The sequence below is a fragment of the Astatotilapia calliptera genome, chromosome 5 (assembly GCF_964374335.1).
Source record: "Astatotilapia calliptera chromosome 5, fAstCal68.1, whole genome shotgun sequence".
Lineage (NCBI taxonomy): Eukaryota > Metazoa > Chordata > Actinopteri > Cichliformes > Cichlidae > Astatotilapia > Astatotilapia calliptera.
In genome coordinates, this window is record NC_137426.1 from 9,254,243 (window position 1) to 9,277,835 (window position 23,593).

The 23,593-nt window shown below is 40.2% G+C and overlaps 2 protein-coding genes across 4 annotated transcripts in view; one reads left to right on the top strand and one right to left on the bottom strand.

The window, feature by feature from the left end:
* Window positions 1–19,449, bottom strand: part of LOC113022072 (plexin-A2-like) — a 94,097-nt gene extending 74,648 nt beyond the window's left edge. The window contains exon 1 of the mRNA XM_026167080.2: window positions 19,164–19,449. The gene's annotated coding sequence lies outside the window, so the exon portion shown is untranslated. The remainder of the gene's footprint in view (window positions 1–19,163) is intronic.
* Window positions 6,466–14,401, top strand: LOC113006624 (uncharacterized). Of its 3 annotated transcripts, none has more exons than XM_026142696.2 (10): window positions 6,466–6,705; window positions 8,643–8,742; window positions 9,042–9,188; window positions 9,421–9,602; window positions 9,846–9,982; window positions 10,104–10,197; window positions 10,462–10,794; window positions 10,983–11,157; window positions 11,247–11,371; window positions 11,570–14,401. In XM_026142696.2, the coding sequence occupies exons 2-10, from the start codon at window positions 8,658–8,660 to the stop codon at window positions 11,894–11,896; spliced, it is 1,605 nt and encodes a 534-aa protein (XP_025998481.2). In that variant the 5' UTR covers window positions 6,466–6,705; window positions 8,643–8,657; the 3' UTR covers window positions 11,897–14,401. The 3 variants fall into 3 exon arrangements, with proteins under 3 accessions (XP_025998481.2, XP_080157776.1, XP_080157777.1); XM_080301650.1 differs by lacking the exon at window positions 6,466–6,705 and adding an exon at window positions 7,525–7,611; XM_080301651.1 differs by lacking the exon at window positions 6,466–6,705 and having other exon boundaries at window positions 8,346–8,742; window positions 10,107–10,197.
* Window positions 19,450–23,593: the final 4,144 nt, after the last annotated feature.

The following is a 23,593-nucleotide window of genomic DNA, read 5'->3' on the forward strand; positions in this document are numbered from 1 at the left end:
ACACTCAAAGGTGGTTTCTGTCTCTCCTTTGTTATCGCCGTTACTACACCAAAAGCACCTTCACACTCTTCTAACAATCCTTTAAAAATAAAAATAAATGAAATGCTTTCAAATTTCCTCCAAGTATATCCTGCCAAATCCTAGAAGACTATACCTCGGAAGCAAACTGTCCTTTTTTGGCTGGAACTAACGTAAGCGGGGTGTTTTCTCAGTGAGACTTCCTGGTATAAGTAAAGGTTAAATGAAGACAGCCATGTCAGATCCTAATGCGGAGGTCATGATGCGGTGGGTGCTCTCCATTGGCTGACTAACAGGATGTCCGGCTGAGTTGAGCTGGAGCCAGGGATAGAGCGGATGGACTGACACTGAGCTGGCTGGGCCAACTCCAGCTCCACTCCAGCATCTCCTGCCCATCTGTCCCCACCGTGCTCACACAGGGGGAGAAGTCACTTGAGTGTCCCGACCTACTCTGCTCAATTTGGCAGGCTCAGTGTGAGCAACTCTACCAGTAATTGGCCACCGAAGAGTAATATCTGCCACACGCTGCATTGGAGCTCTTAAATCTGAAGTTTAGTGTTTGCTTTTGTTTGTTTAAAACAGATTCCATTTATAAAGACATGAAATGAATCAGTCACAGTCACAGTGCTATCTTTGCTGCCTTTGTTTTAGAAAACAGAGAAGTCTTTCCTTTTTTTTCCTGACTGGACACAAAAAAAACATGTCTTTTATTAGTTCTCAGAAAGCCTAGATTTGGCAGGACATGTTGGCTCTAATATTTACATCTTTATTTAAGGCAAAATGTTGTCCAGCAAATTCTTTCTGAAAATCCCTCAGATCATCTGCTTTGCAAGCTGATGAGCCCATGAACCAGTTTCTGTTTTCATTTATCCTGAAAACCTGATGAAATCAGTACTCATGCGTGATTGAAATACTGGAGGATGAAGCATCTGGATAAAATGAAATATAAACAAGATTCATGTGCTTATTTTCAGCAATGACCATGAACTAGTGCTAATTGCGAAACTTTACTTTTTGAAGTACAGCCTTTTTCCCCCGAGATCTTTCTTCTTCTTTTTGTAGTCTTTTAAATAATGGAATGTCAAGTAATGCACTTAAGAGCTGCTTGAAAGTTGCAGAGTTAGAAAAATGTGACTGAATTCTTGAGCTGCCACAGAAAAGGGATTTTTGTGCTTCAGCTGGGGCTGTCTCTACTTTGTCTCTGCTTTGGATTTCTCTGCTTGAACTCACTCTACAAACTTCCAACTTAAAACCTTTGGTGTAATATGCATTGTAATCTTATCAAAAACTCAAGTGATGACCTTTCCTCAACTGGAAATAATAAATAAGACATCGCTCTTGAGGTCTAACAGCAAATAGCAGACCAAATGATATTTACAGAGGTTGGCTCGAGTCTGGCTTGACCTTAAACAACAGACACCAGCAGTGATACCCACAGGTTAATTCAGTGCTGAGAGTCTCCAGTGAAATCCTCAAAGGAGTTACAAAACAGGGGAGAAAAACACGAAGAGAAATTAAGGAAGTGCTGGTGGCAAACGGAGCTGGGCAGGCATGCAGGCAAGCAGCAGCCTCCTCGTTTCATCCATTTCTGTTCTGCCGGCTTTGGTCACGTCTAAGGCGTGCAGTCATGCTGCTCAGTGTTTACCCTGGATTATAGAGACAGCTCTTCGCCCTGCGCAGTCCTCCCTGCTGAATTCTCCGCCTCGCCACTCAGACACGCTCCAGCCCAGACGTGACTCATTCACACTCACACACAGGAACATGGTTTGCTGAGGCCTCTGGGGACGTGAGCTCTCAGCGGGCACCAATCACAACACAGAGGAGGGAGAAGCCAGTCTCTCGTGCTCCGCAAACACGACCCTTTGACCTGGATCAAGATCTGTGGAACCAAATCCATCCTTTTGGTTCAGCTTTAATTGAGGCGAAATGCTGTCATAGCTTCTGTAGCACCCTGTTAAGCATGATTCACGGGACGGAAGCGATGGTTACTGCTGTTGAGATGAAATAATTAAAAGAGGGCTCTCTTCTTTTTTAGTATGTGCATCATGTTCAGTCATCGCTCAAGTTTGACAGCATAAAGATATGTTTTGTCAGCATTTTTCATGTGTACTGTAGTACATTCAGATAAGATATTATGTGGAAACCTTATTTCTTGAAGATTTGCATATTTTGTGAAGTAGTGAAGAGCTTTGTAGGCAGAGGCTTAATTGATTTGCGATACTGTGTTAAAACGCAATTGTGATCATCACAAAAAGAACTGACATGAAGTTAAAAGTATTAAAATACACATTTCCCGATAAAATGCTTTAATAAGAATTCACCGTGTTTAATTAAGTTTAGATAATTTAGATCAACCAATAACACTGAATTGCTAAAGCTGTGCTTTATAGCTAAACTAAGCCTTTTAGGCTGGTTATATAGTATTTGTAAGAACATGGGATGATGATAGGATGATGAGATAAATTATTTATCTTCAAGAATGATGTAATACAAATACATTATTCCCTGGAACTATAGATGGTCTGGCAGGCAAAGTGGTGGAAACCCCTCAGACAAAGCTTCTCAAACTAAAGGGATGAGAGGTTTAACAACAAGTGGCCTGAAATATAAGGCTAGAGGTGGTGCCTATAAATGTTGTAAAGTAAACTGTTTAGGGAAATTAGGTTTTGATTTTCTGTTCACAATCATATTTAATAGTCACATTTATGTTGAAGTCTTAAATTGAACATTCTTATCCATGTTTGTCATCACAGCTCACTCGGCCAGGGGCTGTTGCTGGTAGCTACGTATTTTTGCAAAGCATTCACATTTTGGAGATGTTACCTTTCCAAACACTCAGAGCAAGATGATACAAGAGGATTTTTTTTACACTTTAAAGAAGGACAGATTTAGCACAAGCAGCATGTGTTCAGGTTTATCTTGTTTATGTTTTGGATTATAGATTTGAGAACACTGTCGACAGACTGCGCCATGATATTTCTAAAGGTCAGAAGATACTTCTCGGTGCTCACACTTAGTCAACAATAGGAGTCATTGTCACTCACATCAGAGGTGATAAAAAAAATTTTCCTTTTTGTTGCTGTTGTTTTGTGTGGCCTAGATTTATAAGGCTGCACAAAGCCAATAACAGTATAAGACCACGGGGGCGGAAAACTGTCTGAACTACAATAGTCATAACAGCTTCTGTCTTCATGATTACAAGCGGGCTGTGCACAAGCGTGAAGGGTTTTTGTGTCTGTAGGTTTGTGCTGATGAGGCTGCTGATAGAAGTTTAAAAGTTTCTTATAGGACATCATTTTGGAGTTGGACAATATGTGGCTGCAGTTCTTCTGAACGTTTGAGATTGTAGTATATAAACCCACATGGGATACTTTGACTGGGGTTCTCGTCGAATACGCACAGGCCCGTCATTGGGGGGAGGGCTAGTTGTACACATCACACATGAATGGGCTGAAAGGGCGCCAGTCGCAACAGAACTTGACTTCCAAATGAATAAATGAAGGCAATTAGTAGATCTGTTTACAATGTTGTGGAGACAGAAGTAGGTCAAACATGGCAGACACAGAAGGGAGGAGGGAGCCAGCAAGCCAGAGCCAGGGGCTGTCGCTGGTACCTACAATGATGAGTCGGGGAATTAGGACATGAAAATGCCGTCTTTATTAACAATGACTTTTAAATGAATGTCATAATGAATCACAAGGGACCGGTGGAGTTTATTAGAAAAGCAGTGTTTTCTATTCAGCCCATCGTGTTTTATCAGACACAGTGTTGTAGAGGGTAAGCCCAGGGCAATAGGCTCCGCCTTCAAAATCCCCCTCACCCAAACACAGACTCGAGCCTCAGAGGACATAATGTGTAGCTTGGATGCTCACACTGCAGATACCCACAGGATATCTTCACTTTGATATTGCTCAGTCAAATTTTATGACAGTTGGCCCGTGGTTAATTTTTATCATTATGTTCTACAATGTAAATTCAAAGAGAAGCACTTTGCCCAGTTGGAAGGGGGCAATCTTAAAACCAGTATTTAGACTAATGGCAATAACACTTTGGGAGGCAATTGTTCCCTGGAAATCACTGCAAACTGCTGTGAATTCATTTAGCTTCATTGGCAGCTCGACTGGCACCTCTGCGTGTCCCAGCATTTTTTATATAATAAAAAACAGAACAATTATTTCCTTTTCTCCGTGCTTGTTGTTTAGTTTATTGGCCAGCGCAGATATTACAGGCTTTAGGACTCTCTAGCCAGCCACAATTCTTGATGGTAGAGTAGTGGAGGATGTCCGTGGGGGACAGTAAAACAGCGCTATGTCATCGCAACTAGCTCGGCTTCTAATAACTGCAGGATGCTGCGCAGAACCTGGGCAGTTGTAAATGTGACATAGGGGACCAATTCCAACAGATCACCACAACACAGTCAGCAGCCTCCTCTGCAATGCATTCCATTATCTCAGGGCATATGCATTATACATGCAGATACAGTACTTTATCTGAAATTGCTGTTAAGAGCAGGGACCAGATGAAGGGCACTGCTGCCACAGTCAGATTTAACCATGCATGCCTTTCTCCACCCTTCCCTCTTCTCAGCTCTGTCTCCTCTTCCATAAATCTCGTTGTTGGTCTTCCCTGCTTAATGGTGACCTCAAGCTGGCTCATCTCAACTGCTGAGGCCCTCGTGTTGCATATATGATGAGCATACAGGGGAAAGACAAAGTGACCTCCAGCGCCGTGATGAAAACCCATGCAGTTCAAGTGCAATAGAGGGTCTTCTATAATTCAGCAATCGCATAGGAAGACAGAGTGAGCTGTCTTTCTTCTGGAGCCACACAGCTAGCGCCTGTAGTGGTAACCTACATCGCCTCAGAGCGAGGAGTAAACAGGTGTGTTTGATCAGGTTTTGGAGTTGTCTTTCTGCACCCGCACAAAGACAATGAAGATGGTGAAATGAAGACTGGGGACCAAATACAGAACAGCTCACCTGTTTAGTTATTTGTACTATAAGATAATATATATTAACTACCAGCTTTATGTTCAGAGGGATGGCTTTATTGTCTGTTCGCACTTATATATCTGCCTTTTTTCTTCTTTTTTTGGCCAGGTTGTTATTGCTCTCTCTAAAGCAAAGCTATATTTTCCTCAGACCGACTGACTTACTCTACAGATGTGCAGGACCATATTGATTTCTCATGCATAAATCAAGGAGACCTGACAAGGAAAATACTTTACATTTGGCAGAAACTAGACCTCACTGAGTATATGAATGGGGAAAAAGCAATCAAACACAGTGATGCAGACTACATTTGAAGCTGTGAAGCACATATGTCCATGATTCCCACACCACTGCACACAGAAATCAAAGAACTTATTCCAAAGAAGCCTGTATGTTTCCTCGGCTTCCTCCCGCTTTGCCCATATGGTTTCATGGGGTGGGAGATGCCAAGGTTGGAGGTAGCTAGCACGAATAATTACGATCAAAGAAATTACAATGCAAAAGGAACAGCTGCTACCTCGACTGCTGACAAATCACTATGAGCAAGAGGAGACTGCAATAGACGGCGAGTCAGGGAGAGTAAAACAGGAAAGAGGAGGAGAGATGGTGCATGTTCTACTATACAACAACTTTCCCTCTAAGTATCTGCTACTCCAAAACCCATTTAACATTTAATCCGCAGTGCAAATAAGGCCTTTGGTGGCCATTCACCCCAAAGCTGTACAAATACAAGCATCTGCCCAGATTATCTCAGTCAGACTCTATGGTCAATCCAGCCCGGCCTCTTTCTAATTCTACCCGTCAGAAATTCTATCCTACTTCCTGAGCCTCTCACATGAATTTGAGAAGAGTCACAGAAATGTCTTCAATGTCCAAAAATAGAAATAACCTGGTTTGAAGTATAGTAACCAAGTGAGTTAGAATTTTACCAAAACTGCAAATGCAGGTGAATTTCTCTCAAATAGAAATTCACTTCATGGCAAATGCGTTACATTTTTTTTAATGCTTTATCACAACTCCTGCAGGAATAATGCAGTATCCTTTCGTCTCAACTTGCCCTTCCTAATAGGATTTGCTTGTCAAATTAAAATTGAATACTCCAAGTCTATTAAGCTCAGTCCCACCTGGTTTGTAGCTGCCAACGGCTGATCACTATACAGCAGTCTTAGATGTAGTCCAGACAGTCTGGACTTCTATGACATGTTGCAGATAACCTGGTGAGGACAATTTTGCAGATGTAATCACTTAAAGTTGTGAGGCATTATTCCAGACATTAGTCATTTACTATTTTGTAAGACAGGGCTTTTACAAAGTGGACCCAAATACTCTGTCTTCCCAGGTGGCAAAAAAGAGCAATTTGACGGTGTTCTGTAATGGTGATGGTGTTTCATAATTCAGTCCAATTTGGTTTAAGGTGCCATCTGTCCATTTTTCAAGCCCTTATCTAACTACACAGCAAAATCCGAAGTGTTGATGTGAGTTAAAATTACTGGTGTTAAAAATTTCGAGTTGAAAAGTGTTGGTTTGAGAGTTACAGTAACACTAACGGTGCTGAAAAAGCTCTGTAGCCGGAGTTATTTCAAAGAGTCAATACTATAACACTCATTTGGAGTTGATTTCCACATCCGGGTTTTTCGCGCTCATGGGCATGAGGAGTCCGCCAGAAGTTTGCTGTCAAGATCGAGGAGGTTGTTCAGGTAAGAACTATACAACAAGACCTATGTTATTTTATCATTATTAAATATTGTAACTAACTAGCCTATAACATTATTTATCAGAAGCATGCAATATTTTCCTAATGTGGAGTGTATTCATCTGCGGTAAGAGATGGGATTCGTTAGCTTAGGTAGCTAAACTATCCTCTATAACAAGTTAATATTGCAGCGAAAATAAATGCGTGCTTAATATAATTCTCAATTCTAGTTAGTTCTAATGTCATAAGAGAAATGCTTTCCAGTGTTCAATGCTTATTAAATGAAACGAGGGAGGAGTTAGCTATCCTCTGGATATGTTAAATGTAATGTTAAAATTTGAATTTGTGGTAGCCTAGCTGGCAGCTAAGACAAATGCGTTTAGCCCACTGCTTTTAAGGGAAGCGAACATTCGCCTCAGAAATATCCTATTTAAAAGTGAACTAAACAATCACAAGGAGACGTTCAAGTCAAGTTTTGGAAAGCGTCAAGATAGGCTAATTACACGTGCTACCAGCGAGTTTAGCAGTAGCCTAGCCTACAAATCTTTGAAGTGGCAGGGGGTTATGGAATTCTGTTAGATGTTAGTGACCAAGCAAGGCGCGCTGCGTTTGTGCATGGGTTGCTTGCTAACGGTTAGGATATATCATACATGTTGTAGTAGGGCTGCTCAATTAATCGAATTTTAATCACGATTACGATCTGGGCTTTCAACGATCATTAAAAATGACTGAGCCGATTATTAGCCCCTCCCTCGTGCTTTACTCTCGCGCTGCTCCGTGTGGCAAATCGAGCGCACCTCTCTGCATTTCGAACACGTGTCACAACAATTAAGAGGACCCGAGGGAAGCTCGGAAAGCTAAGCAGAAGTTATTTGGAGAGGAGAGTGACTGCCGTTGGTTGAAAAGAGAGGTAAAAAAAACTTCAGTGGTGTGGAAACATTATGGGTTCGCGGAGTCAGACGTGGATCAAGTAGACACAGTGTGTAAACTTTGCTACAGTGTTGTAGCTGCACCACAGAGCAACACTGCAACGTTCACTAAACATAGATGTTTACATTTTTCATTTATTTTTTATATTGCAAACATTTGCACTGTTATCAGTATTTGCACACTATTTTATATTATTTTTTGACAATCTTTAAAGTCATTATTCAATACATTGTTATTGTTAAATAAATATCGTCAAATAATCGAGATCTCAATTTCAGTGAAAATAATCGTGATTATCATTTTTGCCATAATCGAGCAGCCCTATGTTGTAGTAGGCCTAATCTAAGGGAACATTTTCCCCTTTTCTACAGTTTTAGTGAAATAGGCTACCATCCAGTGTTTAAGACAAAGCGGTATAACGACTGAGGGTCGTTGACGTCGCCTCCACTGATAATCCTAGCATGTCGTGTCACAAAACAACCACCACAAAGTAGCAACTAGCCAGACGGCTGTGCATGTGTCAGAAACTCCCGATATAAATGTAAGACTTGCACTCATTAATTTACAGTATAAGGGATATTTGTTGTCATAAGTGAAAGCGTGATGAAGGCAGGTGTGCGTTCAACAGGAAATTTTATGTGGATTATCATCCTGACATGGTTTAAACAGAGATGCTTTTCCCTAAGTAGGCTACAGCGATTTACTCGCAACATAGCAGAACTAAGTATCTAGCCTGCGTGCAGACGAGAAGATCGCCGTTGTCGTCTTATAAACATGTGGATGGGTGGATAATTCATTGGATGCTATTTCTGTGTACCCAAGTTCAGCTATTTTAGTGCGCAGGGGGAAGCCAAATTATGTTCCTGAGGTTGAAGTGGTCTGTCACCCCTTCACAGATCATCACACAATGTATAGCCTAATATTTTCTTAAAGTTGTCCGGATTTGTTGCCACTTAAGCTATGGTTTAAATATATGGTAAAAAATATTCTGTGCCCCCTTCTCTCCACCAGGTGCTGTTGTAAGACATGTTGCTGAAAGTGAAATACCTCAATGTAAAGAAGTACATTAAATTGCACGCAGGATTCACTTATCTAGAATTCATCAGTGAAGGTAAGATAACCTGGCAGAACAAAATTTGTTGCACATGTATCAGTTCATCATGTTTGCATCTCATCTATTTAAAAAATGAATTAAATGTTAACACATTTTATTTTAATGTGTGACATTAAAAACAGTACAGAGCAGTAGGCCTAGGCCTATATTGTTGTTGCAGACTTGTCTAATTTAACCATTTTAAAGACAGGTAAAACAGCTGTTAATAAATATTAGCTAAATAAAAAAGTCAAAATTAGTTTTTAAAAAAGTTTTTCAGGCGTTTTAGGTGACATTATGCTTATCTTTTTGTAAAGCCAAAACCAAGTTTGGACTTCCGGATGCTGCTGACCTTGATATTTTCGATGAAACTGACACAGCTGTCGAAGAAGACATTTTTCTGGAGTTACTGGAGGCCCAACCAGACCTATGCCTGACAATACGTGAAAAGATTTCAGATGAAGGTAAATGTTATCATAACTTAAATTTTCAGAGTATAGCCCACTCAATGTAGAGCCAAGTTCTTTTGCTCTTGATGCAGATGACATTGACCTGTCTTCATGCAATATACATGACAGTGGACAGGGCTGGGTCATATTTGTATAGAATGTTGTCTGAACATGAACATTGAAATTGTGTTATTAATGGCATTGTGGAGTAGCCTAAAGAAAGTTAACCAAATCATCTCTCCCAAAGATTTTTGTCCTTTAGCTCATTCCACACCATCCTCCTCGGATACATTATCTTCCCTCACGGACACTATATCACTTTCATCAAGTGACAGTGACCTCAGGGAAAAGGGCATTCCTGCAGGCCGCAGTAGATCCAGCAAAGACAGTTCTGCACCAAATGTTTCTGTGTCAGAGGCTGCAAAAGAGGTAATTGAGAACAGAAAATGTCTTTTGTATTTTTGAGTTGACACCATTTATACTGTAGATTGTTATACAAATTGAAATTCAAAACATGGTGGTTCCCAACTTGCCCTGTATGAAAAAATGTTAGTAGAAGTTAGTGCTTCTTGCTAGATATGTCTTTCACAGGTTTGTTGACATTCCTCTAAACTTTCACCTTTACTGACAAACAAGTTTTTATTGTTATTATTTTCCCTTTTATATGAGCAGATGGTTAAAAATGCCTTGACTAGGAAACCTGGTGGAGAGGAAATTCTTGAAGAATACAATGCCGAAAATTCACTGAGCCACCGCACCCGGCGGCAGCTTGTTAACATATTGGCAAGTGATATGACTGAGAGACATGGGTAAGAGTAATAGTACCTAATAAAAAAGTAAAGATGGGCCATATGGAATATTCTTGTAATGTATACTGCAGTAAAGACACATACTTCTGATTTAACATTGTCAATTGTATTTCCTCTATAGCAGAATTCCCTCCCGTAAGCAAAAGGAGAAATATGCCCTTGGAATAATTACACTCTTTCCCTCATTGAAGGATCCATTTTCTCCAAACGGCTATGTAAGTCATGCAGTGATTGTAAAACAGCACATTATTTAGTTTTCATCATGGAATAATTACATCAGCTAAATGATTTAAAAGAAAAATCTTAATTCCTCTTTCGTAATAACTATTGTCATAAAACTGTATTGAAATTGTGGATGTTGTTTAACATGTATTGCACCTGTTACATGATAATAGTCCTTGGGTTTCTTTTTGCTGAATCTGCAAAGTCTGTAAGATCGCATTTGATGTTTATTTTTCATCTATGTTTAAATGTGACAGGAGCATTTCTACGACGGAGTGAAAGGCACTGGATATATAGCGTGGCGCCTCAAAACCATGTCCAGGTCTACAACCAAACGGCCAGTGAAGGAAGTCCCAGTGCATCAAGAACAAGGGCCTAAGCGCAGAAGATTAGCAACCACATTGCCTCAGCAACTTGATGGAGATGCCTGCAAGGAGGCCATCTCATTTCTTGTTCACTCTCCTGATGAAGCAAGTGTATTTCAGAAGATGAAAATGACGTTCCAACATCGCCAGGATCTGGTGCATGATCCACAAAGAACTGCAGATGTCTTCAAAACATTTCCACGCTTTTTGGATGTCAAAGGACTAGTAAGTCAAATCACTTGATATTTTCAACTGTTAATCCTTTTTTTTTTGTTTTGCTGATGTGGATGGCAACAGTAAAAGATGTGATCATTGGTCATCCCAGTCAGGCTATATCCCATATTGGTCAAAATCACATTGCAATGTAAACAATGTTGAGCACTGTCTTTATGTCCTGTGTGTATGATGAACAGGTCAATCAAGACTTCCTGCTGCTGTTTGGTGCTGAAACAGCCACCAAGTTGCTTGAGAAGTGGGACATGTCATTCAAGCCAAAGGTTATTAAAGAAGCCAAACAGCTGACTCAGTCAACTGACCTGTGTCGTTTGATAAAAGCTGCTGAGAAACCAACAGAGAGTGATGTAAATGGTAGGCGTCGCACCATGCTTGTTTGATTTTAATAATATTTATTTTTACCTGTCATTTTGAAATTGTTTTATAAATTCAACCATACACAGACTGGGACAGTGACATGGCCTCTCTGCTGCTACTCCTTCAACTTTTGCCACCCACAGCTGGACGAAAGAGGAGAACCAAAATAAGTCCAACTGATGCAGCACACAAAATGGTGCACTTTCACAAGGTAAATATGTTGTCTCACTTTTTAAAATCCTACAAAACACTTTTTCAGTTTTTGCACTTTTTAGTTTTCCTCTCCATGAAGTATGTGTCTTAGTATTTTGTAATAAGTTAGCAAGGCACATAATGTCAAACTGAATGAATGGTTCATACTCAGCAAGTATAAGCTAGGCCTATATGTCAATATCTCATTTGTTTTTAGTCATGCTGCAGCATTGATGAACACTTGCAAGCAAGAGATGGTAAACAACCATACATCCTCGCTGTTGGTCGAACCCAGAACAGCATTGACACCTTCTACATCGCAGTGGACAAACAGCTCATCCCCTGCCAAGCCACCAGCTCACTCAGTGCTTTTGATGAACTTTTCAAATCCCACTACGTGTTCAACTTATCTTACGACGAGTCACTGGTTCATCTCTACAGTTTTGTGCAGACCACCATATTCAACATTGATGCCACCTCAACAGATGAGTCACCACGTGTTCGTGAGTTGCGTGCCAAAATGTTGAATGAGAACCATGTTTAAATGTTTTATCTGTCAAACTCTGCATAGCACCAGTCAGGCTTTGATAAGTCATTTGCGACTAGGTCACAGTTTTTATCCAAGCACCAAATTTAAGTTGGCTTGTTCACAAGATGGTTGCAGCCGTCAGTTCACTACATATTCTGGTTTAAAAAAACATTTAAATAGTGTTCATGATGAAGATTGTTGTCAAAGTGGTGATGCAGAACCCTCAGAGTCATTTCAAGCTGATTTTGACAGATTACAAGATACAGACATAGCAGTTGCAGGAACAAGTGTTACTCAGAGCCTAGAGGTTGGGTGTTCTGAAAACAATGGGTCAGGTCAAAGAATTAAAAAAAATTCTGAAGCAATTTGCACTAAAATTATTGGTAAACTCAATGGTAGTGGTTTGGCAAATAGTTTTGTGTCATCACTTGTTTGTGATTTGGAAGATTTTGCTGATGGACTGCACTGTGAGTTTAAACATAAAGTACTGAACGTTGTGCCAACAGAAAATCCTGTTAGATCTCCAGTGGAAAAATGTCTTGAGACTTTTGACAATCCAGTTGAGAAGTTCGACACTGAAGCTAAAAGAAAGTCATATTTCCGTGAAAAATGGGGAATTGTGGATCCAGTGGAAAAGACTTTAGGAATACGCTATGATACAAGGTTAAATAAAAAATCAGGCACTTATGACCAGGTACCAGTAAAAGACACTTTTGTGTACATTCCAATTTTGGAAACAATCAAATTTATATGTCGCAATTCTTATATTTGCGAGCTGCTTGCTAAACCATGTGTATCAAAAGAAGACAGATATGAAGACTTTTGTGATGGGAGTTACTATAAGTCTCATCCATTGTTTTCAAAACCACAGACTTCTTTGCAAATTCAGCTTTATTATGATGACTTTGAGACTGCTAATCCACTTGGTTCCAAACGTGGTGTTCACAAAGTTGGTGCAATCTATTTTGTCCTCAGAAATCTGCCTCCAAAGTTAAATTCTGCATTGATGAACATTCATTTGGTTGCATTGTTTCATGCAGAAGATGTGAAAAAATACGGCTTTGATCCTATTTTACAGCCTCTGATTGATGACATAAAGTTTTTGGAGAGCCATGGCATTGATTTACCCTTCTCATCTGAAAAGGTCCATGGCACTATATGTCAGATAACTGGGGACAACTTGGGGATGCACTCAATTTTGGGTTTTGTTGAGTCTTTCAGTGGACGTTACTTTTGTCGTTTGTGTTTAATTGCAAAACAGGATGCACAGAGTGTGTATACTGAGGATGATCCAAAGATCATCTTACGAGGGAAAGAACTTTTTGAAATGCACTGCAGTGAGTTGCAATCTGATCCTCAAAAGCTACATGTGTTTGGCTTAAGAAAGAATTCTACACTGAACACTCTTCAATTCTTTCATGTTTGCCAGAACTTTTCCTTGGACATTATGCATGATATTCTCGAAGGGGTAGCACAATATGAGATAAAGTTACTGTTGGAATATCTGTCAGACAATTTTCTGCCGAAACCTGCTCTTTTGTCACGGATCTATGCTTTTGACTATGGCTACTTGGAGAGCAAAAATCGTCCAACAAGGGTGAACTTAGACAGTAGTGGTAATAGTATAGGTCTTAACTCCATTCAGACTCTTTGTCTGATAAGAAACATTCCTTTAATTTTTGGTGATATTGTGCCAGAAGGAAATCAGAACTGGACTATGCTATTGCTATTGTTGCAAATAATTAACATCATATTCTCTCCATCTGTTACACATGGCATGACTGTGCTTCTAAAACATTTAACAATGGAACATCATGACTTGTTCAAATTGTTGTATCCAGGTAGGAACATGATTCCCAAACACCACTTTATGTTGCACTACCCAACTTGCATCAGAAAAATTGGGCCATTATTGCATGTATGGAGCATGAGAGGTGAGGCTAAACATAGGGTGTTCAAAGACACCCTTAAGAACTTTAAGAACATCACAGTGTCACTTGCCAAAAAACATCAAACATCCATAGCATACAAGTGGGAGACATGTCCTTTAAGCCATGTTGAGTATGGGCCCTTGAAATCATTTGATGTTGATAGTGAGGAAAATAGTGAAATGATCTCCCTAGGCTTGCCTGCTGTTGCAGAAGAGGCTTTCTCTGCTAATTGGGTTAACATTAATGGGACTGAGTACAGAACAGGATTGGTCATTTGTTGTGGTTCTGAACATGAGATGCCGGTGTTTTGCAGAATAAAAACAATAGTTTTGGTCAATAGTCACACCTACTTCATAGTTCAGAAGCTTGTGGTTGAAAATTTCAGTGAACATTGCCATGCTTATAAAGTGTTTGAAACGGATGAAAAAGATGTTGTTAAAGCAGACTGTATTGAAATATACAAGCCCTTTGATTTGCAAAGTGCTTATGGTGATGATGATGGTCTGTACATTGTGCCATTATTTTTGTTGTGAACGTATGCTGTATGGTGCTTGGAATTTAATATTTATTAAAATTCTTATGTGACCAATTTTATGTTTTCTCCTTTTATCCTGTAAAGGGACTTAACAAGGACTTTCACTGAATGTAACACAGTAGTCATACAGTAATTGCACTTTAATGCATTTTTGTATTCAGACAATTAATACAGACTAGTATTTAAAAGCTCATATATGTCACTTTAAAGTGCCAAAATAACACTGTAAAAGTTACAGAATAACACTCTAAGTGAAAACAGTCTACACAATCCAGTGTGAAAATAAACACTTAAAAGTGTCATAAATAACACCATAGTTGTTGTGTAGTAACACCCTCAGTGAAAAGAGTTAACCCAAGCCAGTGTAAAAGTGAACACTTATCAGTGTCCTAAAACAACACTATAAATGTTAGGTAGTTACACTCTGAGTGAAGACACTTCACACCATACAGAGTGAAATTTTAACACTATGGGTGTTATATTTTTAACACTACAATGGAGTTAAAATAATAACACTTTGCAAAGTGTTACTTTAACTCTAAACCAGTGAGAATTATATAAACACTGGAAAAGTGTTAACTTTAACACTATAGGAGTTGAATTAACACTGGAGATTTTGCTGTGTAGGGTTACAAAACCCCATACCCTGGATTTGTCGCTAGTCTGTCTTATATGTTTCTTTAGAATGTGGGAGGAAACTGGAGCACCAGATGAAAATCCACAGTGACATGCAAAGGCCAAAAGACAACTGCAAGTGCTAACTACTGAAACCCTAATGAACACCAGTTTGAAGTGCCAGACTTATTTTATATAATCTTGAAACCTCTGTTTACATCATTTAGCAGCCTCTTGTTTTTTGAGAACTGGCAAGGAACTGGGGTTGGCTTGCCTCAGTCGACATGTAGAGTCATGTAGAAGTATCCCTGGGCATGATACCACACCCCAGGCTTTCCCTGAGCCATCTATCAAAGTTCAACTGTTTTAGTACTCAGCATCACAAACATCAAATATCCTATGTTTTACCTTTTTAAAGGTGTAAAGAAATGTTTCATTTTTTTTCAAAGGCTGAATTAATGTTTAAAACATTTGGTTTTAAAGCCGTCGCTTCACCAGTCAGCTGGGATAGGTTCTAGCCCCTCGTGACCCTGACAAGGATAAGCAGGAAAGAATGGATGGATGGATGGATGGATGCTACACCTGTCAAACACTTAATTAAAATCTGTAGCAGCCTTTATCATCTTTAGTTATTATCCATAGACTTAAGTTGAAACTCAAAAATATATCTTAAAATAACAGTAGGTCAAAGAGCTGCCAGAGACCACAAATGTCATAGTGGCTTCTTTGTGCTTTCAGATTTCATATTGGGTGATAGATAATTACACTACAACACTTCACAAAACTAAGGAAGAAAGACGAAGAAGCCATGTTTTAGAAGTTATTCGAGTATGATTAGTTTGTTGAAATGGTACGAAAGAGATGGATTAAAGTGAAGTTACATGGGTTTAGCTCAAACACATAAAGACCAATTTCTTTCCATGTTCCATAAGATATAATAACATAACCAAATTTTACCAAATGGCAAGTTTTAGGTATTTTGTATGTAAGCTACATGAAGTAAACTGATGTGCTGTGAAATTACCAAAGTCTGGCTTGAATATCTGCCTCAAAGGGCAGAAAACCCACCAATTTAGCACAAGAGCGATTGTAAAAGTTACAACAAAAGCAGCCGAGATATCCTGATGTTTGTGATCCATTATATGACCCAAGTTATGAAAACACTGGTTCCTGTACTTCCCATAATATTCTCCAGTTATTGTTAATGCTTTTTCAGACATCTGAAAATTTTTAGCCCAGCGGTTTCAGAGCCATTAAACTGAATTTCATGAGTAATATAAGAAAACCGATTACAAACGGATAAACTTGTGTCAATGCATTTCAGATTTAAAAAAACTCATGTGACATCACTTAACTTTGTCATCTATTTTGTATGGCCATATGCTGTCTAAATACAGAAGTGCCAAAGAAATCATGCAAAACAAACACATCAGCAAAGTTATTACACTGTTTGTATCAACAACAGTGTGACAATCTGGAGGCAATGCGCCATATTGCAAGACCGCCATCACTGCATGCTGAGCGCTGCCAAAGCTGCCATCTGGCAGGTGAGCTGCACACTTTCCTCTCCTCCCTCTCACTTCTCCTCTCCACTGTTTTTTACCACTTCTCTTCCTCGCTCTTCCTATATTAGACCTTCTCACCTCTGCTACCTAGCTATTTCCACTTTTTACACTCCTGTCTAACCCTGTAAGGTTATTCTTCTCCACATGTACTGTATATGCACCTCCCTCCAGGCCTGGATCACACACTGAAATAAGTGGAAGCATGAAGCCTGAAAGGTGGAAGCAAGAGAGTAAAGACTAAGGACAATTTCACATTGGCTGTGCTTGTTCATCTGCAGTATTTTGTTCTGTCTGCATTTCCTTCTTTTTTTCCTTTCTCTCTCTCATCAGTGTCGATTTCATATCACTGTTTGCTCTCCTCCCCGTTATCGCAGCCCTCTCGTCACACTTCCCTCTCTTTATGTCTCCTCTTAGCAAATATGCACTCATATGCAAAGACGCACCAGTAAATAGGCACACGTATAACACGCACATTCACACGCGTACAGTATACACGTGCAAACACACACACACACAAACTGCAGGCTCGACGTCTTCTTCCGCAGGCTGTAGCATCTGAACAGTCGTGTTTAATCAGTGTCTCCATAGGCAACCGGGGGTAGCGGTGGGTGGAGATGGTGAGACTTGGAGGTGGGGGGTCTCCAGCTATGGGCAGTAGCAGTGAGCTGCTGTGCACTCACACACCGTGTAAGTGTGCTACATACACTAATTCGTCTGATGTATTATTGGAGCAACTGTGCGTCGCCTTTGCCTCTGACCCACGCTGCACTCCCTGATATTGAAAATACTTCAAAATCAATGTCACAGATTGAATTGGCAGTTGTTTTAAATCACAAGCTGTTTTTTGCAGTGTAGTAATAAAGCATCCCTCTTCTTTTTTTCTTATCTTCTCAAACATAAAGTAGCTCATTAATCTCTGTAGAAGTCTGAGATAACACTTAACTCCTAGCTTGTGGGTGAAAATGACAGAGACAGATGCTCTAAATTACTTCACCTACACTGGTCCAACATTGCCTCTAGGGTCAAAAGACTCCAGAATAATTCACCTATATTTCCTCAGTACAAGATACTACCACTACAAATGCAGATGGAGGAATTACATCAAATGGTATGTATAGATCAATTAAATCAAACTGCCAATAACATTGATTTTTTTTCCCCATTGGCTTACTTTTAGACTCTTAAAAAAGTTAAAATATAATTTAAATTTTACCTAATCAGAAACAAAGTTTAATCTCTTAAACTTATGAGCGTTCTTTTTTTAACTGATATCACTACTTTTAGAAATCTTCCCCTGAAATTTCACTTACTCCCTAAAATCTGGGCAGTGAGTGAAAACCTCAATAGTAACTTGTTTTTCCAGAAATTCTATCCCGGTTATTTTGTATTTTTTCTTTACAGTTTTCCTAACAAACATAGTTCCCACAAAAACTGATAGTACTGTGGATAATCCTCAGCAACTTGGAAAGTGTTACTGTCACAATACAAATCTCAGACAGAGCTTTATCGTGTAAGACACAAAGTATGTCTTTTTGTTTGCTTTAGCTTAGCTGAGGAGTTAGGAGTGGGTAATCCTCAACTATACCTCAGAAGAATAGGAATCATCATAAACCAAACCCTTAGTTTCATTCATTGTTGTCAATTGCAAGAGAGAGAGAGAGAAAAGTAATGTGGAGATTCATTTAAATTCTAAAATTAGCAGGCAACTGATAAAATGCCGAAGCGCATGACTGGCAAGAGCATGCTAAAAGAGAAGCCAATCTCTCTCTCTCAACGAGAGGCTTTTCCCACTCTGGAGGGGCCAGGAGAATAAAAGCTAGTCCAACTGGCCGGCCAGATAAGCCAGACCAGAAAGAGCATACAGGGAGAAGAAGGGCTCATCTGGTTTGCATGAGGGGTGAGAGTCAAAGAGCCGTGAATCCAACTACAACCGCTCCTCGCCCCCTCAACCACCATACAGAGGAGAGCTCAAACAAAGATGCACTTAGTGAACAGCATTGTTGTAGTTGGCACCGCTGCAGCTGTGTGTGCTTTAGTTCTTTCAGACTCAAGCTTCATCTCAGCTCTTGCCCAGCTTTATCAGCATCCCAGTGGCTTCTGCTCTGCCCTGGCTGCCAAAGCAGCACGAGCTCTGGCTGCAGGGCAGCAGCGGAGAGCTGACTGTCTCCAGGCTAAATACTTCACTCTGGTATTCTCCTGATGACCAATAATCTGATGAACTGCCCAGAATAATCTAAATGTCTAAAGAGTTTTGGGAAAATCTGCACAAGCCGGTGGCTTTCGCAGGCTTTGTGTAAAGCAGAGTTATTGATAAGAAGATTATTCCCATCAAATCTAATACAGAAATGCTCTTGCCTGAGGATCTGATTGGTACTGAAGCTGAGGCATTTACAGTTGCTTTGTTTTCAGAACATCAGCCCACATCTGCTGGTTGTTACAGGTGGTCAGCAGAGCCGCAATTTGTCCAATTAACACGTGCATTCTAAATCATAACGCCATTCGGAGTTCACGCTCGCTGCGCGTCTTTTCACGGCGTCCAAGGTGCGTGAAGTCTAACAACTTTACCCTTCTGCACAATGCAGAGCTGCTCTACAAGCTGCCGCTCAGCTGCTAACACCAAAGGATAGCCCACTCACCTTGAAATAGCAGGAGACTCATTCATGAGTAGCGCAGATCCGGTTATTTCGCTTGAATATTGGGAGAAACGTCCCGCGTCTCAGTCAGTGAGTCAGTCAGTGGGCTAAATGAGTGTGGACGACAAATACAGCGAGATAAACTGCCGGTTAATTTATTCTACGCGCAGACGCGACGCACAGCTTGTAAAGTCATCTGGACAGCAGTGAGCATCTCCCTGTCAGCCGCTGAGAAGGAGACGATATCAAGTGACCCTCCCGCCTCGTTCAGGGATTGATCATTTTCTGTAACAGGCTGTCATACAACCCCATCTCCACCTCTCTCCCTCCCTCCCTCTCTCTCTCTCTCACTCTCTGTGTGGATGCCGGTGCTACATGAAGTCACCCATCAGTTCACTTGCACCTCACGTACAATGTGCGCTTTTAGACCCGACCTCCGTCGCGTCATCCTTTGGCACAACTTGGGCGCGTTGCAATACCTGTTCTATGTCTTTTTTTTTTCCAGCGGACGAATAAAAGTTCCTGCGCATTTGTTCATCAGTGGAGATGGACACTGACAATGATTCATTCTAAAAAGTCGTCAAAACATTTGGTAAAGAGCCGACTTCTAAATGCGCTTACAATTCCATTCAAATTGGACCTAGACTGCGTGTTATCAACAGCACACAGGACGGAGATAAAGTCAGCGACCAAAATAGGCCTATTTGTCAAACGATTGTGATCTTTATACATTTGTGAAATGACTGCTTTCCATGTGCACAAATGGGCTGTATATTTTGAATCATGTATTCACACATCTTCTGATGGGAAAAGGAATTGTGTTGCAGCGGTTTACTCGCTCGTTAGGCCCGCTCGCTCAGTGTGTGATTCTCTAAGAAATGCAAGCATTCACATGTTTTAGAGCAAATTCTCTGTGCTGTATTTTCATTCACTGGCTGATATAAAGGCTCACAGCAGCCTGCACAAGTTCCAGCTGAAATACTGCCATCTGTAGGCTTAATAATGTGGCCACACTTTTTGTGTGTGTGTCTCAGAGCTCTAGCAAAGATCATTCATTTTAAGCCTTTTTAAGCGTTATAAACCATAAAGGTTAAAAAATATATGATTGTAACAATAAGGATCTAGTGCAGCATGTATCCAAACCCACTATCACCATTGTCCTGCCCATATTGCTGAAAAGCTCAGTAGACATTTGGGGGGGGGGGGGGGTTCTGGTGTGGATAGGGAGGGGGGCATGCAGCGTCCATCGGCCAGCTGTCTGCTCCTCATTATTTGCTGTTTGGTGGTTTGGAGATGAGTTTGAGATGTCACACTGGCTACCTGTTAGGGCTGAGCAGCTCTGGGTGGGCAGCGGACTCCCTCAGGCCTGAGCAGATGGCAGTTATTCCTCACTGGCCCCACGTCGGGTGCACGAGTTAACGAACCTCTGTGACACACACACACACACCACAAATACACACACATACTGTATTAGCAAACGCACAAGTCTGAACACAAACAAAGACAAATATACAAACTTACACTTGAGGCTATTTATGCACATAAACTGTGCTGGGAGTTAATACAGATGCACACAGCTACAGATTTAAGTGAGAAGACACAAAAGCCTACAATAAAGACAGATGTGTTCAACAGACTTAAAAGGGGAGCAATAACAGACTTTCTTTCGACAAACTCCAGTTTGTCTTATAAAGAGTTCCACAGCTGTAGGATTTAAGCAGAAAATGAGCAATTTCTTTTTGTAAGGCTTCGGGAGCATTTGAAATGGGCTAACTAATTAATTTAAGTCTAAAATCAGTTCTGAAGAAGTGCAGCAAAAATGGGAGCGATGGGGTCTTATTTCTTTGAATTTGTTAAAAGTGTGGCATCTGGCTTTTAGATGAGATGATGCCAGAAGATGGTCCTGTGACTGGTGAAAAGTGAATTATAATAGTCTAAACTTGTTGAGATGAAAGCTTCATAAATGGCTGTGAAAATAAAAGAATTATAAACGTTACCATTCATATGCCAAAAGCTCACATCCAGATTGTAGCAAAATGCTTTATGTTGAAGGACAGAGTTGTAGACCTGTCTGATCATGTTTGCATCCAACAATTCATTTTTAAATATTACATTCTGTTTCTCCTGCTTTTCATCATATAAAAAAGGTAGATTAAACAGTAAAGGAGATGTCACCTGTGCTGAAAAGAGTAGTGATGTGTAATTACAGTTAATACTAAGATATGTGTGATGAGCCATGCCTGTATGGATGGCTTATGGTATTTTTCAAGGTTGCTTGAGGTTTTAATGTAGACTGTAAGTGTGTAACTGAAATGTGGGAGATTGTTATCTGTTCTCCACAGGTCTAATTCAAGGGCAATTGCAGTTGTGAATTAGTTTTCAAGCTGGTGTGCAAATCCACGTTATCATTCCTTCAAGAGCCGCACTTACACACTCAAATCTCTGGAGTAAACTCAGTGAGAGAGAGAGAGAGGGAGACGTTAGCTTTTTAGTTCAAGAAGTCTTGAAGGAGACTACCATACGTAAAGACAACATAATATCTGATTCAGCTGAGCAAAACTAAAGAGCGCTGGAATTAGAAAATATATCAATATTCATTAATACAACTAATAAAACAGTTACAGGCTACAGGTCCCCAGCAACTCAAAGTTGAAGAAGCAGTAAAGGGGATGCATTGATCTCTGTCTGCACACTTAGATGCTGAGAGTGAGTTTCACAATTTTGCATCAATGGGTTTTACAGCATAAAACTCATAGTCTTCTAGTATTTTATGAGAAGGCAAGGAGAAATAGGAAACAGAGTTGCAAAAACCTTTATTTAGCAAATAATAAAATCACAAACTTACGTGCATATTTGCCTAAATATCACAGCAGGAAGGCACAGCTAGCAGATGGGCTGATCGTATAAAGTACCTGCATTGTTAAGTCAAACCCTTCTCAAACATGAGCCTTGGCCTTGTTTATGACACACAGAGTAAACTTTTGGACAATGCAGGATCCTTGCAAGCCTGTGGACATTAGTGAAATGAGTAAAAATTCAAATGAAATCACACCTCCTCCTGGAAAATGGTGATCTGCAGCTTCATCAATATTGCAATTAGTTACTCAGGTAACCGGGGTGGTCAGTGAAAGGACTCAAGTGTGCCTGGTGTGTGTGATATTTTACTCTGGCATTGTTCTAATGTGTTCATTATGCTGTGGCTCTGGGCCTCTCTCACAGACAGGACCCAAGTGGAGTAGCCAGCTAGATGCAATCTACTTCATGGAAATTACCATAACAACACGAAGCTCTGCAAATGGAACGGCAATGAAAGACAACCGCAGGCCCAATCAAGCTGTCATAACACACAGAATAATAACAACTGAAAGCCATTAAAACCTTTCAGTCTGAACCGCTACACCTCACTGTGCAAAGAATAGGATTGAGAGGCCCTCATATCCCTCATTTTGCCTAAACAGTCACATATAAACACCAGGCTTTATCCAAAGCACATCCATCATTTCCACACTCTAATGTCACATTCATAACAAGGAGGCTCGTGATGGAAAACAATTATTAATTCCCTAGTTACTTTTTCTTCCTTAGACGTCTCTTAGAGGTGTTTTTTTCTGTGAGGTTGTCTATATTAATAGTTTCACACAGATGTTTTCCATCCAAAAGAAAAGTCAAACCAGGTTTGTATTTCACATCAGACTGAAGATTTTTGCTGCGGCAACTTTTTTGTGTGGTTGAGAAAATGTGGACCTGGAAAATAAAAATGCAATTTGGGAATCCATTGATTAGTCTGCTGACTTTGCCAACGGGCAGTTTTTTGGGGTTTTCTTTGGGGGGGGGGGGGGGGGGGGGGGGGGGGTGCGCTTCAGATGTAGCCAGTGGATATCAGGGCCAAGACTGCCTTTACAGGTGCATTAAACTAAATACAGCCTAAAGAGATCTGACCAAAACTGTTCCTGCACTGCACTTTTGTTTAAAAGAGCCAAGAGAAAAATACTAAATAAAGATTTTACCTAAGCTGAAGATCTACTGCGCTGAATGTGCTCACAAGCAGGTGAAGACCTCGGTGGTTAACAGTTTAAGAGTCTACTTTGAGCTTTGCGAACTTCTTATTTACATCATGAGTGCAAAAGGAGCGAAAAGGGAACTGCAAACAACTAACACTACATTAAAGTCCTCACCAAAACATCGATCGCTTATCATGGCCTGTCAGTAATACTTCAGCACATCTGCTGGGTATTACTCCTCATGGTGAAATACTTTAAAAACATTTTTTTTTATTTACAACCAAAAATCCTGGTACAATGTGAATGTTATCACATTGGAAGGTCCAGTTTTGTTTTGTTTTTTTTATTTTGATTAAGGACAAACACCTGAATAAAACTGTTTTTCTGATTCTTCTGTTGATGAGACAAAAAATATAGTTTGGTGAAAGTGGC

Coding starts and splice junctions, on each gene's coding strand:
- LOC113006624 (XM_026142696.2), top strand. CDS start 8,658: ATGTTGCTGAAAGTGAAATACCTCAATGTAAAGAAGTACATTAAATTG. Junction 9,189..9,420: donor TGAAAAGATTTCAGATGAAG/GTAAATGTTATC, acceptor TCTCTCCCAAAG/ATTTTTGTCCTTTAGCTCAT. Junction 11,158..11,246: donor AACAGAGAGTGATGTAAATG/GTAGGCGTCGCA, acceptor AACCATACACAG/ACTGGGACAGTGACATGGCC.